This window comes from Prunus dulcis, chromosome 3 (assembly GCF_902201215.1).
Source record: "Prunus dulcis chromosome 3, ALMONDv2, whole genome shotgun sequence".
Classification (NCBI taxonomy): Eukaryota; Viridiplantae; Streptophyta; class Magnoliopsida; order Rosales; family Rosaceae; genus Prunus; species Prunus dulcis.
Window position 1 is genome coordinate 2,482,456 of NC_047652.1, and position 20,210 is coordinate 2,502,665.

The 20,210-nt window shown below is 37.2% G+C and overlaps 3 protein-coding genes across 4 annotated transcripts; 1 reads left to right on the top strand and 2 right to left on the bottom strand.

Moving 5' to 3' along the window:
- Positions 1–184: 184 nt before the first annotated feature.
- On the bottom strand, positions 185–3,406 carry LOC117623233. 2 transcript variants are annotated; one of them, XM_034354139.1, is made up of 4 exons: positions 3,139–3,406; positions 1,751–2,425; positions 1,147–1,491; positions 185–621 (listed from the first exon to the last, which is right to left on the bottom strand). In XM_034354139.1, the coding sequence occupies exons 1-4, from the start codon at positions 3,265–3,267 to the stop codon at positions 346–348; spliced, it is 1,425 nt and encodes a 474-aa protein (XP_034210030.1). In that variant the 5' UTR covers positions 3,268–3,406; the 3' UTR covers positions 185–345. The 2 variants fall into 2 exon arrangements, with proteins under 2 accessions (XP_034210030.1, XP_034210029.1); XM_034354138.1 differs by having other exon boundaries at positions 1,751–2,428.
- A 759-nt stretch (positions 3,407–4,165) lies between these two features.
- On the top strand, positions 4,166–7,444 carry LOC117623019 (25.3 kDa vesicle transport protein). The gene is made up of 6 exons (XM_034353853.1): positions 4,166–4,369; positions 4,853–5,075; positions 5,709–5,869; positions 5,991–6,137; positions 6,220–6,296; positions 6,910–7,444. Exons 2-6 carry the CDS (start codon positions 4,888–4,890, stop codon positions 6,988–6,990), a joined length of 654 nt encoding a protein of 217 aa, XP_034209744.1. The 5' UTR covers positions 4,166–4,369; positions 4,853–4,887; the 3' UTR covers positions 6,991–7,444.
- A 308-nt stretch (positions 7,445–7,752) lies between these two features.
- LOC117622766 (3-oxoacyl-[acyl-carrier-protein] synthase II, chloroplastic-like) lies at positions 7,753–11,369 on the bottom strand. Its single transcript, XM_034353540.1, has 13 exons — positions 11,012–11,369; positions 10,487–10,692; positions 10,211–10,414; positions 9,827–9,937; positions 9,632–9,727; positions 9,484–9,529; positions 9,311–9,390; positions 9,139–9,207; positions 8,951–9,035; positions 8,681–8,835; positions 8,521–8,601; positions 8,212–8,271; positions 7,753–8,012 (listed from the first exon to the last, which is right to left on the bottom strand). The coding sequence occupies exons 1-13, from the start codon at positions 11,367–11,369 to the stop codon at positions 7,896–7,898; spliced, it is 1,668 nt and encodes a 555-aa protein (XP_034209431.1). The 3' UTR covers positions 7,753–7,895.
- Positions 11,370–20,210: the final 8,841 nt, after the last annotated feature.

The window sequence follows — 20,210 nt, forward strand, 5'->3', positions numbered from 1 at the left end:
GAGCTTTTATTTAGAGTGGTTTGAATACCAACTAAACTTCTTTTTATTTTTTGACGGTCAAAGAATGCCAACTAAACTACTGCAACCAATTAGTTACAAATTACAATATAGGCAAGGGAGCCTCTATTTACACCCTTTTTTCATTCATCACACCCAGTTTCCCAAAAAGTTTCTACGCCCCGTCTGAATAAACTGAACTCGTTCCAAAATGAAAGTGCTGAATTGCAACATAAACCATTTTCCATGATATCAACATAAACTGTCATTACATTATGAAGCTAGCATGTTACTTCATGTTAACTCTTAACTAGAGAAGACTACGACATATACACAAACACCGGGTTTTCAATATTGTCTAAAAGTAAGATTCAGACGGCCAGCCCGGATATTTGTTTTTTCCAGTAGGGTCCTAGGACCAGTATTTGGCTGTATAGACTCTACACCATGAAAGACAAGTCTTGATTTTCCACCAAATATCAAAACATCTCCAGATTCCAGTAAAACCTTATTTGCCCTCTCAACGTCCCTTTGATCGCCATACAAGAATTCTGCAGTATCTCCAATAGAAAAGGAGACAACAGGTAAACCTTTATTGAGACTTTGTTCACTTTCATCACGATCCTGTAGGAAGTATGGTCATAAGATGTTATCACGAAGTTAAAACACTCATGCTTAAATTCAGGAAAATGAGGTGCAGACAATCTATAAGTTTTTTAAGAGCCACAAAATAATATGGGACAAATTTGGTTATATGGGAAAGTTTTCTACCGTCTTCTAAAGAATCCATATGTGAGTGACGGGTTTAAGAATAGTTGTATTTTGCTTTGGAAAATTTGGAAGTGGTGCTGCAGCTGTTGATCAATGTAATGCAGTTCAAAGTACTAAATAAAAGTGTAGAAGAATACTGTGAAGCCAAAGAGGTTGGAAGCTATTACTATCATACAGCACAGAAGTGGCATGCTTAATAAAGGCTGACAGTCAGAGATGTGATGCTTAATAAAGTTCTATCAAGCGGGAGGGAGAGAAGGGGCAACATTCATTATATTAACTTCGGAAGAAAAAAAAAGAAGAAAAGATCGCTGAGAAAAATAACTGTTTAGCATTCAACCACTCAGATAATTTGGCTAAGGCTCTTTCATGACAAACCTGATGAAGACCAAGTCGCCCAGATGATGAGTAAAAATTCACTAGACAAATGTCTGGGGACATCCTTGGAAATATGTCTTCGGAATTGCTAACTTTAGAATCTTTTCTTATAAGGGAATGAGATTCTTTGATTACACCTTCAACCAACTGAAAGAATTCAACGGGAATAGTGGGCGGTTTAGCACCATCAATCGGTCGGTGATCTCCATATTTACTCGTCACAGGGTCCCAATTCTTACCGAGGCACATCATCTTCAAATTCAACTTCGCTCCATCACGGTAACCAGGTTGGTAGAAACCTCCAGGACCCAAACCCAAGTCTTGGCATAGCTTCACTATATTGATCTAGAAGAAATAAAACACAGAAAATCTTGCTATTAATCAACTTACTCTACAGCTTTCATGTGCTATTCACACAGGGAAGGTAACACTTATGTTGAAATGATAAATCCACAGGGAAAGAAAGCTCCTCCAAAAAGCTTCATTACCTTACTAATGAGGGTTCAAGGTCAATGTAGTTATCAGGGGGTATGATTAACAATACACTAATCAGTTATCAACTTATCACAGCAAATAGAGATAGTAAAAGAGCACAAAGCAGCACCTGCTCACTGAGGGAAAGGAAACCCTTTAAAAGAACCATTCCAGGCTGTAAAACACTTCCATTTTGCTTTTCCTTGGAGCGCTTCATTTCATTCCGCCTTTCTCTATTCTGTACTAGCAGAGGAGGGTTTAGGGTAACACAACTCCCAGATTTAGTTGGGCATAAATCAAAAGCCGGGTGTTCAGAAAGCTCTGGGTTCCGATGGCCGGTTGTGTTTACAAAACTGTTAATAGGAAAAGCCCCACTGCTGGCTTCAGATTTGGAGGGCAAAGAAGTTTCACCATCCCCTGTCATATGACTTGGGGTTTCTCTTATATGCATTCTCTCTAAACCCAAACGTGAATTCCGAGAATGATTCAGAGTAGATAATGAAGGAAAATCTCCTTCATCGCTTGAATCTGGAACAACTGAGCATGTTAAATCTTTTGGTTTAAGGCTTGCGGACTCAGTTGATTTATGTCCTTCTTTCAAACTCTCAACACAGGGAAGTGTGTCTTTTCTTCCAGACGGATGCCATTCCTGCCGATGTGCATTTCTGAAGGCAGACTTGCGCTCAGAATGATATGAGAAGCTACCGGGTGACATTTGCTGGGGACTTTCCATTTCACTGTTAGACCAGAGCTCTTTGCTACCAGGACAATCATTAGGAAAAGGTCCGCAAGTTCCAGCTCCAGCCTGCTGTTTATGTGATCAGTGTGAATAAAAACCAGTCAATCAACTCAACTCCACAATCATGTGCAAGATTAATTAAGACATGCAATAAAGTAATATAATTCATATAACTCATATAAACGTTGAACATGAAACTTTCTTCTCATCACTTTTCCACGCATGCTGCAAAGAGTCATTTAATACGTTCAAGAAAAAAAAAAAAAAAAACCAAATCCCACCAAAGTTGCCAATGAATGGAGCTGAAGTTAACACATCCAAACTCAAAAACCAGCCCTAGATTCATAACCCACTTCCAAGTCCCAACCTTCAATTCGTAAACCATCATCATTAAAATACAAAATAAAAAAAGAAACCACCTATGCTCAAATATCCACTTGTAAGACATGGATCATCAGAGGCTTGAATTTTCTCTTACTCCCACCCAATTTCTACAACAAAAACAAAACCCAAACCATTTCAAAGTGCAAAATAAACAAAAAGTTCCAAACTTTTCAACCAGCGCACACATTACATTCCATATAATTTCAAAAACCCAGAGCCGAAAATTGAATGCACGGTTATACAAAGCATGCAGGTAAGAGAAGAGTCTTTCACTTCACTTCAATGAAAGAAAAAACAAAATCCCATATAAAAGAAAAGATGAAAGAAGCCCAAAAAAACAGGTATTGTTGTAAATAGATTAGAGGAAATCTAAATAGGGGTGGTGATAAAGTTACAGGGCGGTGTCGATGGGGAGGGTGATCGCCGGTGCGTCGGCCACCTTGGGGGGTTCCTCGAGCTTGACCACGATTCTTGGAGAATCTTGCGCCTCTAGGGCTTCCTCGAGCTTGACCACGATTGTTCATGGAGTCTCTTCAGACCTAGCTGGCTCTTTGCTGATATACTTGGCTGGAAAATTACGCTTGGTTTTGACAGAAACGAAAAGAAACACCTGAGAAGTGAAGTGAGGAAATGAAAAGGTAGTTTATCGATCTATAAAGAAGACGATGGAATATTGGAATTTGTGGCTTTTTTATTATTTATAATTATTTTATTTATTGAGGGAGGGAATATTGGAAAGGTCTTCGGTGGAGTGTACCTTTTTGTTCTTTTTTATTATTTTAAATTTTAACTATTTGTGAAAAATACAATGACACAAAAAGTCATTGAATTTGTAACAAGAAATTTATAGCTCAAGTAATTAGAAGTAGTTGTCCCTTCATCGAGAAGTTGTTCGAATCCCCCAATATTATTTATATAAAAAAACTCATTAAATTTGTATAAATTTTCTTTTTGATTGAAATAGGTGATATTATAGCTCTTTTTTACCATATTTTTACAAGTAAGACAATTTAAAAAAGGATTTTGCATATTGTTAATCTCGACCATCTATACTAGAACCTTAAGCCAAGATGAGTCCTTGAATCAAATATTGAAAAATGCTAAAATATTTAATTTCAAATATAATAATTAATTTTAAAAAAATAACACAGAATTATTATTGACACTTCAAAAGAATCACGGCGCTGCACTCATTCCCAAGAAAGTTATAAAGCCTAGTAAAGAAGAACATAGCACTATTCTTGATACTTTAATTATTTGTTTATTGTAAATTAATTGGGTCAGCGAGTCAGGCCTGTTAATTGCGGAACAGGTCGGCCCATTTATTTAGTAAACACTCAACGGTTCGTCGTAAGGTGAACTATTGACCGACAGCGTTATTTAAATGGGCGGCCCGACGCGTTGTCGTTCACGAGCCTGACTGCATTTAGATGTTGTACCTTGGAAATTTCAAGCTTTGCTCTTCACGTACAACACCTATACCGCAGGAGATCGCAGATTAAACTCAAAGACCAACCCTCGTTTTCTCCTTTTGGTCCTCGCCAAGCCCTTCTTCACATCTTCGAATTCTTCTGCCTCCGATTGCACCATCGTCCTCACCGTTCCTCAGGTCAATGCTATAAGCAGGTACGTGTTCTGTGCTGTACAAATGTTCCATTGTTCAGATTCTCGTCTAATTTCTCGGATTTATCGAAAAGTTTTTGGAATTTTCGGCATTTGTGATGATTGAAGAGAACTTGTGTAAAATTGGTGTATTGGGGTTTTTTTAGGGACGAATGGTTTTAGATGGTTGAAGGGTTGAGTCTGATCTTTGATGCCTTGTGATCGATCAACTGGAATTTGAGAAGTGGGTGTTTATGATTTTTGTATGCAAACCCCAATTAATAATAAAAAAGCAAAATTGGGTATGTTTTGGGAATTAACTATGTTAGATACGGATTAGATCAACCGTAAAGTAGTTATTTTTTGCGGGATTAGATCTTTTCATATGCAGATGGATAGAAATTGTAAGGCTATCTGGCAATTTGGGGATATTATCATTGCATTTCTGAGTAGTTTGGTTTGTCCAACGTCTCCTGGATCTGTGATTTGACGATTAACATATCGCAGTCATTTTCGCATTGCTGGGAAGTTGTGAAGTGAAGATGGTGAAGCTGACAATGATCGCTCGTGTTACTGACGGTCTTCCACTAGCAGAGGGACTGGATGATGGCCGTGATATACAAGACTCGGAATTCTACAAACAACAAGTCAAGGCCCTATTCAAGAACTTGTCAAGGGGCCAAAATGAGCCTTCAAGGATGTCAGTCGAAACCGGACCTTATGTTTTCCAGTATCCTTCTGACTTCTCTCCCCTAGTATGCGTCCATATTGTCATCTTTTATTTCTTCTTCATGATATACTGAGTTTTTACAATTTGCTTTTGTTTTTTTAATAGGAGTTGATACAATTTACTAGAACAGGGTTTAGGTGCAATATGAAGAAATGATAGTTTATGGAACTTTGTTGATAAATACGTCTGTGCGGTTTTGTGCATGTCTTTTGACTTAATATAATAGTAGCCGATACTATGTTAGTACCATGTAGCTGCTGCTGTTATAAAAGTTAAGTTGATCATCTTTAGTGTGCACGAGATATGAGAGGCACTGAACTTTCAGTTTTCTTAACTTAGAGGATATGTCATCGCATGCATTATTCCACTGGCAAAGTTCGGTTTGGGGTTTGTGATTTTTTAGTATATCAATTCGACATATGGTCTTCTAGCATACTTGCATAATATTATAATAATCTTTTAGTATATCAATTAGACATGTGTGTCTTTGTGCACGCAGTTTGTTTTTCCTTTCACTTATGTTTAGTCATTTAGTAATTTGTTTTATCGATGTTGTGTCTTAGTGTTGTATTATTGATTCTTCTCATTAGAGGAAGAGCATACAAATGTTATTGCCTTGACCTTTGTTCTTAGCTATATCATAGAAGGACGTGTCTGTTACTTGACAATGTGTGACCGTGCCTATCCAAAGAAACTTGCCTTCCAATACCTTGAAGATCTCAAAAATGAATTTGAGCGTGTTAATGGGACCCAAATTGAAACTGCTGCAAGACCTTATGCGTTCATTAAATTTGGTAGGTCTATTTCTAGAAATTAGTGATCCAGATGTTATGTGGAATTATTCTGCACTTATTGTGTGCATATTGGTGCTCCGTTTGCTGGGTTTGATTTCCTTTTACTTTCTATGTTTAAAAGATACATTCATACAGAAAACAAAGAAATTGTACCAGGACACTCGCACTCAGCGGAATATTGCAAAGTTGAACGATGAGCTCTATGAAGTCCACCAAATAATGACTCGCAATGTTCAGGAAGTTCTTGGTGTTGGTGAAAAGTTGGACCGTAAGTTTCTATTTGCTTCTACGTGAAAGTTTTTGTTTGTGTATATAGGTCATAAATTTCCTCTTGAATTTCAATTTTGCAGAGGTCAGTCAAATGTCTAGCCGTTTAACATCAGAATCTCGCATATATGCTGATAAGGCGAGAGATTTGAATCGACAGGTTAGTCTCTTATCTCATGAGTAGCGATAGACTAAGTTTAAACTAATATTATATATGCTATCTAACTTAGAGATGTATGGCGTTTTCAAACACCTTGTCCTCAATACTCGTCTGAATGATGTAGTTTCCAATTGTTTCCATTACCATACTCTTGGATTGGACATATTTTGTGTGTCACAAGTTCAAATCAAGTAGTATTATCTTATGATCAGCATGAATACAACTGTGGATGAGGCATTTACATGATACCGTTTCTTTTTTTTAGTGGAATGCGTGTTCAAATTCTGTTAGTTATTCATGCCTCTGCGCTTATAAAATTCAATTAACTGTGGCTGATGGTGCTGTATGCTCATGATTGAATTGTTTTCATTTTATTTGTTTTTTTCCCTACTACCTGAAGCATGGTCCATGTTTTTCTTTTTGGTTATGAAACAGGTGTTTTCTTTTATAGCCGCATTTATTTCAATTAGGAAGAATTTCCAATCTGCCATGAGCTCTCTAGATTGAGCTGTTTCTGTCAAAGCATTTTGATCATAATTGAACTTTTATATTCTGAGTAGTATATATCGCTGATATTTACTTTCTCATCTCATCTCACACATTTTCATTGTAGGCTCTGATCCGAAAGTGGGCTCCTGTTGCCATTGTGCTAGGACTTGTTTTCCTCCTTTTCTGGGTAATAAAGCTCCGATGATCAAAGCTACTTCATCTTTGTTCTGAAACTGTGACGATTTTGACGGGCATCTGTTTGTTGCGGTGGACTGCTTCCATCTGGTATAATCAACAGGTTGGGAACTTCAGATTGGCTGGGTTATCCGCAGGAAAGATTTAATGATGTTTTGGGGTTACTTTTGTTGGTCACCGAGTTTGATTGAGAAATTGATCTGTAAGAACCTCTGCTGATGGGTACATATCCACCCTATGGAAGGGAGACCCTCAAGAACAGCTTGAGGAATCAGATCTTATCATACTACTAGTTAAGGGGAATAGATTTTGCTATTTATATATATATACATTCTCAATTTCATTCATTCCTGTCTATTATTGTTTGTTTTTATGCAGCCTGCTCTGTAGCTTTAGTCTTATCCTGTTTATGAACTTTGGTATTCTGATAGGCCATGTGAAATGAGCTTCCAGTTAAATTCGAAGTGCTTCAGTGACAACTCAAAACGTTTTCCTACTTCCGTTGAACGTTAATGTGGTCGAAGTTACTGCATTTCGCCTACATTGTCATACAAACAGTAAACAAATCACAAAGAGCATAGCATAAACCATCAAACACATGAAGCTCGATGACAGATACCGATTTATAAGCCAAAATGCTCTTCTGCATGGATTCATTTTCTTAAAATATGAGGTCTATACAAATTTATCATCATTCGTATTTTTTTCTTCTGATTAGAACCAGCAAGCTTTTTTCTAAAAGCAAAGGAAGTACAAGGGTATTATTCTAAAATTAAAAAATAAATAAATAAAAATGGGAGTACAAAGAGTTTGGTGAACTGGGAAGTGCAGCTAGTCTAGCATACTCATCAATATCTTGTTGTATAGTCATGGGGTGGAGTTTCCAAGTTTGAGATCTATACAAATTTATTAATTTCATTTGTAAGGTGCAAATAAGATAGAAGAGTTGTGTCCACCAAATCCGAGTGCGTTAGACATTGCAACTTTTATGTCCAATTTTTCCTTCTTGGGGCCAACAAGCACATTCATATCCTGCTCATATTCAGATGTGTTAGAAACAAAATAGCACCCTTTCCAGAATAAGGGACATAGATAATAAGCAAGTAGGTTTTGAGGGTCATCTCATGAGTGACAGAAAATGAATAAAACCCCCCAAACTTTAGTGGTCATTCAGGTGACAGTCTCACACCGAAATGATAACATTTGATTACAAACAAGTAGAGATGCGTACCACACTTTCATCTGGGTTCTCAAGATTGATGTTTGGATGGATGCATCCTGTCTGTATAGCCTACATTTGAAAAGAAACCATACGTCAACTTGTAATTCTTATTTGTAAGCCAAAAGAAACCAAAAGCTGTTCTTAAGAGCCAGGCCATAGTGTAAGTTGTGAAAAACTATTAATATCCATTTAGAAAACAAACTTCTTCTGTCTTCTGATTAATGTCTGATAACATCAAAGCTAGAAATTAAGGCTCTAACTTTTTTGAAAAACAACTTCTTTTACCAAGATGCAGCAAGGAAGCAGAAGCTAACTTACCTTGATTGTTGCAACAGCTTCCACAGCACCTGAGGCTCCTAGAAGGTGACCAATCATGGATTTTGTGGAGTTCACTCTTAGCTGCAATTGTTAGAAACATAAATGAGCACCACCGGAGTAGTTTGATAGCTTAGTGACTAATAATAATCTCTCACTTTACCTCTGGATTCTTTCCAAAACAGCGGATTATAGCTCGATATTCTTTCAGATCACCTGTTGGTGTCGATGCAGCATATGCGTTTATGTAATTCACATCTTCTCTGCAGACCCCAGATTGATCCAAGGCTTTCTCTATGCAAAGAGCAACACCTGTTCCTGATTTAAGACATAAATAAGTGATGGTTGGTAAGCAAACAATCACATGGACATTTACACAATAGCTCTTTTAAGCTTTGAAAAAGAACCTGTGGTTAGAATACTTGATACATACCATCAGGATGAGGCTCAGTCATGTGATATGCATCACAAGTGAAGCTTCCACCTAGAAACTCAGCATATATATTTGCACCTCTTCTCTGTGATATTATTGAGAGGGGGGAAGAGGGTTTGAGCCATAAATATGTGGGTGTATGAAACTTCAACAATCAATGGGAAAACTACAGAAATTGATTAGCAAACCTTGGCATGTTCTAGCTCTTCCAAGAGCAAAACCCCAGCTCCTTCTCCAATAACAAAACCATCACGATTCTTTTGGACAGAAAATTTCATCTCAAGTCAGGACTTCAAACATTAAGGGAATGAAAGATAAAAAGAAGGTGAACTATGAAACTAGTTTAAGGAAAAATTGTACAATATCCCAAGGGCATGAAGCTTTAGTTGGTTCACTATTCCTTTGCGACAGAACCTTGCATGCCGAAAAACCTCCCAAGCCTGCACGTTCATCAACCATGAAACTTGATTAAGTTCATATGTTGCAGAGATTGTAATTTGAATTACATGGAGTAAGAATGACAGGAATTGGACCTATGGGGATAATTGCTGCTTCAGATCCACCACAAAGCATCATGTCCTGCAAATTTAATCATGGTCACAACATATCATATATCGTTGATCCAAAGTGGAAATTATATCGATCTCATGTCTGTCTAAGACCGAGTAAAAATTAACTTACAGTTTCACCTCTCATAATATGATATGCAGCATTCAGTATACAAAAGTTGCTGGTGGCACAAGCTGTAGATATTGAGTAGTTAGGGCCCATCCAACCCTGAAAGTTGGAAACTTAGAAATGGCTACAAGGTTGGAAAGACATTACTATATGGCATTGAGCCTATCCTACAATCCCAACATTGCCTTTGAACTTTACCAAATCCATTGCTAGTATAGCTGAACCCATGTTAGTTGTTGCGAAAGGTATACAGAAAGGGTTCATCTTCTTGTACGAAATCCTCAATGCTTCTATTGCATCATTAAAAACCTGACAAAAAAATTTCATAAGTAGATAAACAGGGAGAAGAAAGTAAATACATAACTTGGTTCTTTAACAATTTGGAGTAACTGATACTGGACACGAAATTTACACTGTCCTTATTCGTTCCTTAAGCGAGATTCAATTAGAGGTTATATGATGTCCTCTTTAACCACAACGGATCTACTAAGCAGTGGCTTATAGAATTATTAACAGGATTTCAAAACTGAAATTTTTAGCCATTTTGCCCCCTAGCTAATTTATATGCAAAGCTCAACTTACTTTCATTCCTCCCAGTGCGGAGCCAATTATGACCCCGCATCTTCTTTTATCTAAATTGTCCATAACTTCTTCTGTAATCCCACCATCTGCCAATGCTTTTTTTCCTGCACTGATCAAGTAAAGCATAAATTTGTCTGCCTTCTTAGAAAGCTTTGGCGAGACCCATCCATCTGTTGAGAAAGACTTTATTTCTCCAGCAATTTTCTGTTTGAAAAGATACTAGAGTCAGCATATCTTTAGATGCAACAAAATGAAGCTGAGCCAAAGAAAATCTACCGTAGGAAATCGAGCACAGTCAAAAGCCCCTATCTCACTTATGCCACTGACACCTTCAAGAAGACTATTGTAGAAGACATCTGGATCATGTCCAAGAGGGGTTACCACACCCAATCCTGTCACAACAACCCGCCTTTGTTTCGTTAGAGGTTTTTTCTTTGTTGTGCCTTGTTCTGCTCTTTGCACAGGCACAGCCATAGTTATGCCTAACACCATGGGAAAGAAAAAACAGTTAAGCTTTAAATTGGTAGATTAAGACCATAAAGACACTAACTTCCATGTGTCTTAGGCATCATGCCATTTGGTTTTTTTGCTAACAAGTTATCAAGTCATTTGGGTACTTGTACAAACAACACAACAAATTTTTTTTTTGGACAGTCAACAAAGACTAAGTTGAACTATGTAAATGTCAGCTTCACAAGTCTAGAATAATTGAAATTGAGAAGAAGGAAAATTTGCTTATGAACTGGAACGAATTCTACAACAGTCAAGAAAAATAATCACTTTCTGAAATGAAACATTTACCAGAGTGAACAGCACCATTCATTTGCCTTTGCCTTCTACTCCTTGACCGCTTTGACCCAAAGAAAGCCAAAGATTCATACAGCACTTTAGAATCATAGCAGGGCTCAAAAGCCAGGAAAGAACTCATCAAGTTATGAATGCCAGATACAGAGAATGAGGAACTCAAATTGCTAGCAAAATCTGCCCCACCAACATAGCTGCATTTCGAAATGAGCTTCTTTCTTCTCGCCCACTGACTCAGTCTCTTCGGAGACTGAAATATAGAGGACCTCATAGGGTGGTCTTTCTCATATGGAGAAGATATGCAAGCAGCAAGTAGCCATGTACAGAATGGTGAGGCCGTAGACGAAGAAGCCATTGAAGACAATGAGAATTCACACAAACAAAACCCAAGAAGACACTGATGGAAATTCTGAAGCACTTTTGAAAGGGTTTCAATTTAAAAGAAGTAAGATTGAGAAGCCAAAGTAAGACCCCCTATAATATTAGCAAGAAACGAGACTAAGTCAGAACCAAAGGGTTTGCTGAGAAGCTAGCATGAAAAGAAAAAACAAGACAGAGTTTCCCTTAAAATGTAGTTTTTGCATGCCAACCAAGTCAGTCACTTTCAGTTAATTGATTTCAAAGACATCTAAATATGGGATATTTGATGTTAACTTCCCTCCTCACACAAATTTTCTTTTCGTAAAATTAGGAATTTTGGTGCTCTCATGAAGAAACGCAGGCATGTAGTGCCCCAAAACAAGTTTCTTTGTACTGGGAAGAATTTCAAACAACTTTAACTCTCCATGCATTAGAAATAAGATTAAATGGAATTGAAAACTTACACGTTTGCTTGACTTGTGCTTAACAATTAAGCCAGCAGAAGCAGCAAACAGGCGGTTTCTTTAATGCAATGAAGCAAATGGCTGCACTAGAAATCAAGGACTGCATATTTTATTTGTGTTCATGACCCCATGGATTGTTAATTTGTTGTTTTGCTTACGGCCCAGGGATTTATTTATTTACTTAAGAAGGATCCTTAAAAGATATGCTTTCGCATCTGAATATTCCAATGTAGGCATCATTTTCCAAGAATTATACACGGCATTGTGTCATCAAATCGCAATCTGAATTGACCAAATGAATATGCATAAATTGTTAAGCTTCCATGGCATTAGGATTCAAATGAAGGTGTTGTGTAACAGAGCACTTGTGACAAGTATGTCTAGTCAAATACAACATCTGGTTTCAATTCAAATATATGGCCGCTCTATTTAGATTTGAACAATGATATGTTTGATCATTGATTTGAACTTACGAACAACATAATATGTTAGACTAATATCAACATAATACAATATCAAACGAATAAAATAAACCAGAGAATCATTGGGAAAATACAAGAATAATATCCACATATTAAACATAAAAACAAAGAATCCTATGGGAAATGAAGGTTACCTAGCTAGATTTTATTGTTATAAGATAAATCAAACTTGACACCTACCCTCTCACCCTATCCCATCCATTTCAGTTGAATTTTATGATTTGTGGATTTGGGCACGAGAATCTCCAAGGAAAGAGGCAAAAGAGCTGGCAAACCTCATTTGCCTTGCCACATTATCATTTTCATGCTCCAAGAGAAAAGGCAAACGGATAGACAAAATATACCTGCTCTCCCCAACAAGGCAATATTGCCTATTTCAAAGTGAAGAGGTATATTGGGCCCCATGTCTAGCAAAAGAAAGTCTTGTGTAGTCCAATTCTCCTCTTAGGCCCCGTTTGGTTCACGGAACGAATTTGAGGGGAAATCATTTCTCATGTCATTTTCCAAGGGATGAGAAATGAAATATTTCTTTCCCACGTTTGGTAATGCTGGGAAAGTAACTGGGAAATATCACTTTATTTCATTTCACATGTTTGTTTTAAGTAGGAATGAAAAACAAAGTTTGTATAAATTTTCAATTATACCCATATTAAATCAAATAAAAAAAGAATGCATTTAATGATATATTGTAATTCTAAATTGTTAATGGGGACAAAATGGTCATGAAAAATGTTTATTTAATATTGGCTCATTTTCCCAAACTTAATATATGTAATTAAGTAATATGTTAGCCTTTTTGAATTGCTTTAATTAGTAATTATATTTCAATTATTATTTAATATATAAAAAATAAAGAAAAAGTCCACAAAATAATTAATTTCTATTTATTAAGTCTTTTGTGAAATCGTTTGGGTGTTTTAATTAAATTTCTTCATAGCCCAAGAGCCCTATCCATTACTATTAAGCCATTACCCGAGTATCTATTGTCCCTTTTTGATTTTTTACTTTTCTAGAGTTACTACTCGTATAAAGATTTTAGCACTTTCACGTTTAACAATGTATTATACACTTATGGACGTATTTCTCATGTTTAATACACATATCTTTTTAAAAAAATTTAATAAGACACACAAAATTAACGTCTTATACACATAATTCTCACATATTATTGAATAAAAATAATATATATTAAAAAAATGGTATAGCCGCGCTGCTCTACTCAATTGTTTCCTAATTATTACTATAATTAATTAACTAATCGAGTTTAATTTAAATCACATAGCCTAAGAGCCCCAAGGCCCAAGGCTAACCTGTTGATTAATTAAATATATATTACTTAACCATTACACCCCTGATTCTCACATATTATTGAATCAAAATAATATATACTAAAAAAGAAAATAGTATGGCCGCATGGCTATACTCAGTTTTTCCTAAATTGCTTTTAAAAATGATATAGCCGGGCGGCTATACACATTTTTCTATTTTTTTTTCCTAAAAATAGAATAGCCGCACAACCATACTCGTTCGACGCGTGGCGGATAGGCGGGCGGGTCTTTATAAATTCATATATAGTGTCACCGTTCGGCTATACTAGATTCTTTTTGAAATTTTTTAAGAAATAATATAGCCGTGCAGCTATACTCCCTTTCCCAATTTGTTTCTTTAAAAATAGTATAGTCGGGCAGCTTTACTGTTTTGACACATGGCACCTAGGCCATGGGCGCTTCCATTTTGTATATATAATTAGTATAGCCGTGCGGCTATACAAGAATGATGATATGAATAATGAAATTAAATATGGCGTTTGCTCCACTAGGATACAACTTTCTAAATCAAAGTCCTAGCACTAGGGCTTTGATTTCTAGCGAAATTTGTGTGTTTATCTATGCGGCTACTCAAGAATGATGATATGAATGCTCTTTGCAAATTTACAGGACAAACTCAATCAGACAAAAACATTATATGATATTTAAATTTTAAAAATAATTAAAATACTTAAAATAATTAATTAACTAATCGGGTTTAATTTAAATCACAGAGCCCAAGAACCCCAAGGCCCAAGGCTAACCTTTTGATTAATTAAATATATATTACTTAACCATTGCACGCATAATTCTCACATATTATTGAATAAAAATAATATATACTTTTAAAAAAATAGTATAGCCCGTCGACTATACTCTTTTTATTTTTTAAAAAAATAATATAGCCGACCGGCTGTACTCGTTTGACGCGTGGCTCATAGGCGCTAGGAGGGTCTTTATATATTCATATATAGTATAGCCGCCCAGCTATACTAGATTCTTCATGAAATTTTTTAAGAAATAGTATAGCCGTCATAGCCGTACGGCTATATGCTTTTTCCCAATTTTTTATTATAAAAAAATAGTATAACCGGGCGGCTTTATTGTTTTGACATGTGGCACCTAGTCTTGGGCGCATTGTAATAACCCAAACGAAAATATCTAAAAAGAAAGAAAATATCTAAAAAGTAAGGAAAATATCTTCTAGCGAAAAGACTATTTTGCCCTCGCATTATTTAATAGGGGAAAATTGACTTTTTGATCGAGAAAGAATTTGGGAATGCTGCTTGCGCCATTGCGTAGAGCGCGGCAAAACGAGTTCGTAGACACGGAGTAGACCCGAATCGGAGCCATAACGAAGAAGATATGGTCTAAAAACTGCGAAGGGCAAAATGGTAATTTGGCCAAAAAGTTAGACTCTCTCTTCTCCCCCGTCACTTTCTCTCTCTTCCCTCTCTCTCTCCCTCTCGTCGCACCCAGCCGTGCGCCCGTTCGACTTCCAGGCGACGGCCCGGCCACCACAGGCCGAGCCGATCTCCTCCGTGGGTACCATCGGGTCCGCCTCCGTCTCGCCATCAAGATCTGACCGACCTCCACCCCGGGGCCGCCTTGAATTGGCCGGAAAATCATGTTTTCCGACGGAGGTTCCTTCGAAGCCACCCGAAATTCTAGCTCAAAATTCTCCTTCGTTTCTCCACCAAATCGATCGAATAAGGTATGGTTTCTCAGCTATTTTTCGTGTTCTAGGTGATGGGTATATGAGTTTCGATCGATTTTAGCTCTAAGGGGTTCGAGTTTCGACTTGAAATCTGGCCGAAACTTCGGCCGCTCGGAACTACTGTTTCGGGTCACTTTTTGGGGTATGTCCAAGAACAAAAGTGACTCCAAATGGGGTGTTTTACCTAGGGTAGGAGTTTGGAGTCTTGGTTCCGAGATTTTTCGGCCACCCGAAATCGCTTTGGACACCCAAAGCTGCCCGCGCGTGCTGGAGCAAGTGGGCCAGGGTAGTGAGGTAATTCTGTGCAGTTTTGTGACCCTCGTGTTGTCACGAGCATGTGGGATTTCGCGGATCTCGATTCGGAGTCCGTTTGAGCCCTGAACGGATTTTCCATATCGCGCGATCCGTGGGTGCAGTGTCGTCAAATAATCGGATCGCGCTGAATTTCAGATATGTTGGTCTACATGATGTCAGGATCGTGTAGGATTCGACGGATTGCGAATCGGAGTCCCGGATACTCCGGAATCGCGAACCCTGGGGCTAGGGTTTGGATTTTAAGCGATAACGCGATTTTGGCTAATCCGACCGTCCGTTTAGGACCAAATTCGCGGAACATGGTTCCTTCTCTGTAAGGAACCTTCAGAGGAGCCTAGATTGGCCATCGGAGACCGTGGACCCACGGGTTCCCGGATCGGCCGATCTGGTAGCTTACCGCTTATTGAGGTTTCGGGTCTCTTAAGGCCGGTCTAACTGTCCAAAAAGCTAAGGTGGGCATAGGAGTAACCTGAAACGAGTGCACGTATTTCTAGGAGCCGGGGGCAGGATGTTTAGTTGAAATTCTTTTTATTCAGCAGTTTATTAATTTAATCTTTATGGGTAATCAGGCACCAGGAGCCCGACAGGATTGCAAAAGAGACATTCGAAGGGTCAAAGTAGCTCGGACCATCTGTGAGTGGACTTTCTTTCATGAAATATTTTATATAAATGAGTTATATAGAGGTTTTCCATAAATAAGATTTTATAAGTGATTTTACATTGATTTGATATAAAAGAGTTTTTATAAACGAGTTTATTTGACTAAATTCCTTATTTGATCTTGAGTAAGCTTTATTGTGTTTCCGAGCATGATTAATACATAAATAGTTCTATAAGTTGTGTGCTGCTTACTTTTACATGCTTAAGAGTTATAGAAAACAGATTTTGAGGCTTATGACAGAAGAAATAGCAGCACAACTTGAGATTTCAGTTATTATTCAGATTTTTTCTAAGGAATTTATTTTAAAACCACCTCGTACCCATTTATTTTTGGTGATTACCCAGAGTTGGACCGATGTCTACGGACATCCAGTCCGATTTCAGTTTATGTCAGTGCACTTGACTTTGCCTCACGAGTTTCGGGGACGCTCGGACCGTGAGTGCCAGGATTTGCGGCTCGGCAGACTTGGTGTCCCGAGACCTGCCAGGATTGCGGCTCGGCTGACTCTGTGTCCCCGAGACCTGCCAGGATTGCGGATCAGGCTGACTACGGTCCCCTGCATCCTGCCAGAGCGACTCGAGCTGACTTGGTGTCATCGAGGAATCTGCCGGCGGGACAGGCTGATCATAGTCCCCTGATTTCGCCAGTTTGCGGCTCGGGTAGCCTGCGTGACGCCCGAGACCTGCCAGGGAATTGACGGATAAGACAGGGGTACAATTAGGTGGTAATTTTTAAAGAATTTTAAGCTCTTTTATACAATTATGACTTTCAGCTATTTTATACTAGCTTCTCTGATTTTTCAGGCATTGATACATTTATATAGTTTTGTTCAGTTATACAAGGTTTGAGTACAGTACTTTTATACAAGTTTGGTTTCAGTGTTTTATACAAGCTTTGATTTCAGTGCTTGTGAATAAAATTTATTGAGCTTGAATATGATTTACATAGAATGCTTGAGTTTAGTATGCTTTAAATGAAGAGTACGTATTCAGCTTATTTAACAATTTTTTTTATAGTGGGGGTTATTATGATTGTTAAACTGTTTTCAAAAATTCTCATGTTTGGTCCACTCACATCTTCAAACTGTTTTCACCCCCAGGCCGTAGAAGTACGCGGGATCCACCACCGGGCCAATCATAGCCTCCGCGCCAAGGTAGAGTTTTGTAGAAAATCCTTGAAACCTTAAAAACTTTAGAGTATGCTCTGATATCTAGTATTAGTGGAAAAATGGAGTTGAGATCTGTTACTTGCGATATTCTGGCTGTTGGGATAGATGTACTGATTGTTTAACAGGTGGAAAATTTTGGAATTGGTCAAAATACAGGGAAGACTCTGCCGAAATTTCGGCAGAAGTCTAAGGGAATTTTAAAGAAAATTTGAAGCAAGAAGGGCAAAAAGGTCTTTTGTGCCCGACATTCGCCAGGTGTCGGACACGCACCGGACTTGGCTCGAATTCCAAAGCGGAAATTGGGTCGGGTCCTGTCACGCATCCTTTTTTGTATATATAAATAGTATAGCCGTGCGGCTATATTGTTTTAAATGAAAATTTAATCTGAAACTTTGTCGGCATAGACCTTTGCAGACGAACATTCGTCGGAACAGGTTTTTTATTTTTATTTTTATTTTTATTTTAAAATTTTAAAATATAACATTAGCTTCATTATTTTTGTTTTTTGGTCTACTTCTTTAATTTAATATATGTAATTAAGTAATATGTTAGCTTTGTTTAATTACATTGATTAGTAATTATATTTTAAACAACAAATAGAATTATGAAATTAAATATGGCGTTTGCTCTACTAGGATACAACTTTCTAAATCAAAGTCCTAGCACTAGGGCTTTGATTTCTAACGAAATTTTTGTGTTTATCTACGCGGCTATACAAGAATGATGATGTGAATGTTCTCTGCGAATTTACAGGATAAACTCAATCAGACAAAAACATTATATGATATTTGAATTTTAAAAATAATTTGAATAATTAATTAACTAATCGGGTTTAATTTGAATCACACAGCCCAAGATCCCCAAGGCCCAAGGCTAACCTTTTCATTAATTAAATATATATTACTTAACCATTACACACATAATTCTCACATATTATTGAATCAAAACAATATATATTAGAAAGAAAAAAATAGTATAGTCGTGGCTATACTCAGTTTTTCTTAACTGCTTTTAAAAATGGTATAGGCAGGCGACTATACTTGTTTTTCTATTTTTTTTTAAAGAATAGTATAGCCGCCCGACCGTATTCGTTTGACGCGCGGCGCATAGGTGCTGGGTTGGTCTAGTATAGCCGGTCGGCTATACGATATATGAAAAGGAATTAAAGTAATTAAAAACGGCTTAACATATTACTTAATTACATATATTACATTAAAGAAGTAGGCCAAAAAAACAAAAGTAAAGAAACTAATGTTATATTTTTAATTTTTTTTTAAAAAATAAAAACTTGTCTCGACGAATATTCATTGGCACAGGTCTATGCTGGCGAAATTTCAGAGATTAAATTTTCATTTTAAAAAGTATAGCCGCACGACTATACTATTTATATATACAAAAAAGGACGCGCCCAGGGGCTGGGTTCCACGTGTCATAAAAGTAAAGGGGGGCTATACTTTTTTTTTTAAAAGAAAAAAGAGTATAGTTGCGCAGCTATACTATCTCTTAAAAAATTTCAAAAGAATAGAAAAACTATTTGTAGAAAAAAATAGAAAAACGAGTCTATTTTCAAAAGCAATTCATGTGCCCCTTATTTCCACGTTATTTTTGTAACATGTGTCCTTTTACTTAACAGAAAGTTAACTCTTGATCTGTTAATTTCTTTAATTTTTACTAATAATAACAGGACTCAGGCTTGTGGGTAGGTTTGCATATACTCAATTTTAAATGGCTTAAATGTGAAAATGATCCCTGTGTTTTACACATTTGGCAAATTTAATCCCTGTGTTTTTAATTTGGTCAATTCAGTCCCCGTGTTTTACTCCGTTAGTCAATGTTGTCCATTATGTTAAATTACCTTTAAAAAAATTCATTAAAATTTAAAAATAAAAAAATTGTTAAGTTCAGTTTATAATATTAATACAAATAACAAAATAAAAAAATTAATAAGAAATTCTGGAAAACCAACAACCTGTGTCCTCCTCTCATGCTGATGCCGCCACCCAACCCAACACCACAACCATCAGTTGCTTGCCAATACTGATGTTGAATCTTTATTTCACTCATATTTTGTGGGGGTGGGTGGGATTGGAAAAAGGAAGAGAGAAAGAGAGATGGAGGAGTTGTGGGGAGGGAAGGGACGGCTCGGGCTAGGTTTCTTTATCCCTCCAAGGGTTTGTTGGTTCGTAAATTTGTGCCCCTTACCTGGGCTAGGGCCCGATTCTTTGATGGCTCCAAGAGATAACCCATCAAGGAAACCTCCAATTGTTGTACTCATGATATTGAAAGGTGAGGCACTTTACTGCAATGAATGTGGAGCAGAGCGAAAGAATCAGCGAAAAGAAACTGAAGAACTTGGTTGCCATGTTGGGATTCGCCAATTGAGAGAGAGAGAGAGAGAGAGAGAGAGAGAGAGAGAGAGAGAGAGAATAGGGTGGTGGTTGGGACTCCTCATGGTGGTTGTGGTGGCATGAGAACATAGAGGCTGTCGGGTTTCCAGATTGTTTTTTTAACATTTTTTTATTTTAATTCATATTTGTTTGCTTTGTAAACAGAACTTAATAATTTTTAAAATTTTAAGTGAATTTTTTAACGGCAATTTAACGAAATAGACAACATTGACTAACGGAGTAAAACACAAGGACTAAATTTGCCAATTGACTTAAACATAAGGACCATTTTAACATTTAAGCCATTTTAAATTGTTCTCTACATGATCCCAACA

Bases quoted from the DNA above. Each gene is read 5' to 3' on its own strand.
- LOC117623019 (XM_034353853.1), top strand. From the start codon at position 4,888: ATGGTGAAGCTGACAATGATCGCTCGTGTTACTGACGGTCTTCCACTA. The intron at 5,076-5,708 runs GTATCCTTCTGA...CTTTGTTCTTAG, and splicing joins ACCGGACCTTATGTTTTCCA to CTATATCATAGAAGGACGTG. The intron at 6,138-6,219 runs GTAAGTTTCTAT...TCAATTTTGCAG, and splicing joins TGTTGGTGAAAAGTTGGACC to AGGTCAGTCAAATGTCTAGC.
- LOC117622766 (XM_034353540.1), bottom strand. From the start codon at position 11,369: ATGGCTTCTTCGTCTACGGCCTCACCATTCTGTACATGGCTACTTGCT. The intron at 8,602-8,680 runs GTAAAGTGAGAG...TAACAATTGCAG, and splicing joins GTTTTGGAAAGAATCCAGAG to CTAAGAGTGAACTCCACAAA. The intron at 8,272-8,520 runs GTAAGTTAGCTT...TTTCAAATGTAG, and splicing joins AAGCTGTTGCAACAATCAAG to GCTATACAGACAGGATGCAT.
- LOC117623233 (XM_034354138.1), bottom strand. From the start codon at position 3,267: ATGAACAATCGTGGTCAAGCTCGAGGAAGCCCTAGAGGCGCAAGATTC. The intron at 1,492-1,750 runs GTGCTGCTTTGT...TATTTCTTCTAG, and splicing joins TCCTTTCCCTCAGTGAGCAG to ATCAATATAGTGAAGCTATG. The intron at 622-1,146 runs GTTTGTCATGAA...TACTTCCTACAG, and splicing joins GGCGACTTGGTCTTCATCAG to GATCGTGATGAAAGTGAACA.